A 4,178-nucleotide genomic window follows, 5' to 3' on the forward strand; every position below is an offset into this window, starting at 1 on the left:
TGACTCCCAGCCAGGGTAAAACCATCACACCTGGCCCAGCTGGTGGACGAGCAGGGGTCCAGGGGAGCAGAGTGCTGCAATGGCAGCAGAGCGAGCAGAGGGAAGGTGAGTTGGATGACGGTGGTGGTTGCAGCCCTCCAAGCTCCAACCTCAATTTCTGTGGCCAAATCCCAGGGCCGTACTCCACCCAGCCCTTCGTGCCCACAGGATTTCCAGCCTCACTTGTCCCACCTCTGCCTGGCCGTGGTGCTGCCCCGCGGGAGGCACACAGGAGGGAACATCCTGGTGGGCTCCAAAAATGCTCTTGCTTAGGCGAGCTGAGCCCAGCATCACCCCTGGCTGTTTGCCAGCCACAGACCCCAGGACGGCATCAGAAGGGACCACATGCCCAATAACCCCAGGTTCTCCCCAGACAGCTACACAAAGCTCTTGGGTGAGTTTCTCTTTATTTGGCAAAAAGGAGGAACTGTGCACTGCAGGAGCAGGGGATGTGTCAGGGCCTTGACCACTGAGCTCGGAAGAGGGATGATGGAGCAGCAGCCTGAAGCTTCAGAGCGTGGGTCTTGCATCACTCAGCAGGAGCATCCACCAGCCAGCCCACACCTCCTAGAAAACAGCCAGGAGAGGTGGGCTGAGTATTTCAGATGAGGAGTTCAGTGGAGAGGGCCCAACAGAGCTCTCCATCAGGATCACTGTGTTCTCTTCCAGTCCTCCCCAGCTCGTTAGGGTAAACCATCTGCAGCGGTGGATTTCTAGCTAACCCCTACAACTGAATGTGTACCGTGGGAAATCACACTCCAGGGTGGGCCAACAACAGCCACGTTTTGCGTGGAGCACCAACCCAACCTCTGGCCGGTTTTCATAGAATTATAGAATGGTTTGGGCTGGAAGGGACCTTACAGATCATCCAGTGCCACCCCCTGCCATGGGCAGGGACACCTCCCACTAGCCCAGGTTGCCCAAAGCCTCATCCAGCCTGGCCTTGAACCCCTCCAGGGATGGGGCATCCACAGCTTCTCTGGGCAACCTGGGCCACTGCCTCACCACCCTCACAGTAAAGAATTCTTTCTAATATCTAGTCTAAATCTGCCCTCTACCAATTTAAATCCATTACCCCTGTACTGTCATTACATGCCCTTGTAAAAAGCCCCTCCCCATCTCTCCTGGAGCCCCCTTTCAGCACTGGAAGCTGCTGGAAGGTCTCCCCGGAGCCTTCTCTTCTCCAGGCTGAACAACCCCAACTCTCTCAGCCTGTCCACGACCCCAGGGCCCCCTTGGCAGGAGCTGCTATCCTGGCCCCCACTGCTGGATGAGCTGTTCCTCCACTGAACCAGTGGTTTTGGTTCAAGTGCCCTTGCTCGCCCTGAGGGTCCCCGCTGCAGAGCAGCACCGAAAGGAATGGTCCTACTGGGGTGTGAGCTCCAGCACAGGTTCAGACAACTCGGCCCCCAGGGTATTTCAAGGAGTTCGTGGTGGCCCTTGCTGGGGCACCAAGGGGCAAAATTTCCAGATGAGGACATTGCAAACATGGTGTTGCACTCCAGCAACTCACCTACGCTTCATCAAGGCTGCATTCCTCTGCAAAAATAAAGAGAAAGGCTGAGTCCGGGGCAGTGGTCTGGTTAGTCCCATTTAGCACCCAAAACCGACCACCCAGGAATGAACCTGAGCAAGGCAAAAGCCACAACGTGCCAAGCCAGAACACTTTCTCCTGCAGCTCAGACCACAAAGTGGTTGCAGCGATGGGCTGAGCTGGTCCCTGCTGGCACGTCCTGGCTCCCTGTATTAACCAAGCCAGCCTGATGCAGCGCTGGGCAGTGCTCACCCTGGCTGGGCAGTATCACGATCATCTCATCGGTGAAGCTCTTCTCCTTCGCAATCTTCTTGAACAGATCTGTGATTTTGGGGCTCACCTCCCGCGTTCTGCCTAAAGGCAAAGACAGGACTTAGCTCCAGGTCCTGTCCTGTCCCTGCACCTCCCGGACTGCTGGCGAGCGCGCTCGGGCGAGGATGGGATGGATGACAGTCCCTGGGAGAAGGCTGGAGGCAGTGGTGGAGGTCCTGGAGGGCGGTGGTGGCCAGGCACAGGAGACACCCCTCCCAGGGGACAAGATGAAGCAGAGGTTCTGGCACCTCTCTTGGTTCCCATCCCCACCGATTCTGCCCCCCTCGCAGCAGGACCCCCGCTCTTGGCCCCATGTCACCAAGCAGCCGACCCGAGGCCATGGGCTCCCAGCACAGCATGGCAGTCTGAGCCCTGCCTCCCCTGCCAGCCCCCATTGCTGCCCCTTCCCCGGCTGGCCAGGGGACACACAGCAGTCCCAGCGCCACTCCCACACCACCCAGGGCAGGTGGGCAGGGCGAGGGGGGTGTCTCCCATGGGCCTCCCAACTCCTGCCTCTCGGGACACTGCAAAGCACCCAGCACCGGTCACATCACCCCTGGCCACGCACTGTAGAGCCTCAGCATGTGCAAGGTCTTCCCATCCTTCACTCTGGAGGCAAAGATAACGGCATATGTCTTGCCGTCGGTGTCCACCACCTGCGCCGTTCTGTTGCCTCTCTCTGCAAAAGGATGTGGAGCAAAGTAAAAAATTAATTCCCTCCTCCTGAGAACTCCCACACTGCAGAAGGGCTGTATGAGCGAGGGTCAGGATGATGGGGCCAGGCCCACCCAGCCAGCCTGTCTCCTGTGTCTCCCCCTCCTGGTTTTTCCTCTTGCTGAGGCTCTCTGGAAGCCTGGGGGAGCCCACAGACCACAGCAGAGCAGTGAGGCTGGACAGGGACAACGGGAGGGGCGTGGGGCTGGGGATGGTCACTGCAGACAGCCGAGCAGCCCAGCCGGTGTCTGACCAATGCTTGGGCTGGGGACGGTGGGAAACCACTCCTGTGTCATCCCTTGGGAACACCTGTCCACAGCCCCTTTGCAGAACGAACCTGATCTCCCCAGGGTTTAAGTGTGGTCTGAACGGGTCTTATCCCAGAGCAGCTTCCCAGAGGGAGGGAGCAGGGGGTCTGCTGCGCTGGTGGGACACCAGCCCTGTCACAGACCACCCTGGGGTGCAGCTGGCAGCAGAGGGCTGTCCCACCCAGGACCTGAGGAGAGGCAGGTGGGCACCGCAGGGGCCAGGTACCCTGGGACAGCCGGCTGTGCCAGGCGGGGATGATGGGGAGTGCCTCTGCCCCGTCCCGGGGGCCAGGCTCCCCCCACTCACCAGGGCTGTAGTATTCACCCGGGATGCCTGTTTGCTTGTAGACCCGCTCCATTCTCTTACATCCTGCCAGGCTGCAAAAGAGTGAAGGACGCTTTGGCCAGGGGGAAGTGACCCCCCCTTCCTCTCCCCCGAGGATGCTGGCTCTGGGGTTGCTGCCCTGACTGTGGACTTGCTGTGCAGAGGTGGGATGGTGTAGCCAGGGTGGGGGGAGCAATGGGCGCCTGGGCTGGCAGGGCACAGCGCTGGCACCCGAGGATCATCCCATGGGGTCACACAGCTGTTCCCTTGCTCGTGCTCTGAGCTTCTGGGACGAGGTTGGTCCTGCAGGGAAAGCTTTAATCGCAGGGTCCCTTCTATCCCTGCTGTGTCCCTGTTGGGAGCAGGGACCCTGAAGGACGGGACCCCACAATGCAGCTCTCCTGAGCCCCTGTTTTAACCCATGGGGCTGCTGGCGGTGCCTCACCCCCTGCCCAGGTCTTTGGGGGGTGCTGAGTGGAGGCACCCAGGTGGAGTCCCCCCAGTGAAGGTCCCATGAGGAGGTCAGTCAGTGAAGCCCGTGGAGAAAAGCACTTGGCACTTACGTGGGGATTGCAAAGGAGACCTTCAGGTCGCCCTCCCCTTGGACCGTGAGTGCGGCCATGGCCATCTTCAGCTTGTCCTTCTGGCTGAGGTAGCCCTCGGAGTCGGTGGCCAGAGCGACGATGTGCCATCTCCCTGTGATCTGGCAGCGAGGGCAGGCTGTGAGTCCACAGGGGCTGTGTCCCCCCTTGGGGACCGAGCCAGGACACCCTCAGACCACAGGACACTTGTGTCCCCTGTGGCCACCAAAATCTCTGCTGGGGCACTTACGCTGGCGCTGGGTGACTGCCCTCACCTGGGTGCGACAGTGGGGCCAGCGGCGCCGTGGTGTCCCCAGCTGTCCCCAGGACAGCAGAGCCAGTGGTGGCTGTGGTGTCCCCAGCTG

At 60.5% G+C, this 4,178-nt stretch overlaps 1 protein-coding gene across 1 annotated transcript; it reads right to left on the reverse strand.

Annotated features, from left to right (window-relative positions):
• Positions 1 to 1,552: 1,552 nt before the first annotated feature.
• Positions 1,553 to 3,935, reverse strand: LOC104460718 (extracellular fatty acid-binding protein-like; the record flags this gene model as incomplete). Its single annotated transcript, XM_010084281.1, has 5 exons — positions 1,553 to 1,578; positions 1,826 to 1,927; positions 2,454 to 2,564; positions 3,215 to 3,285; positions 3,796 to 3,935. Coding segments are annotated over 5 exons (450 nt in total), but the record flags the coding sequence as incomplete, so codon positions are not given.
• Positions 3,936 to 4,178: the final 243 nt, after the last annotated feature.

This window comes from Pterocles gutturalis, unplaced genomic scaffold (genome assembly GCF_000699245.1).
Source record: "Pterocles gutturalis isolate BGI_N339 unplaced genomic scaffold, ASM69924v1 scaffold36856, whole genome shotgun sequence".
NCBI lineage: Eukaryota > Metazoa > Chordata > Aves > Pterocliformes > Pteroclidae > Pterocles > Pterocles gutturalis.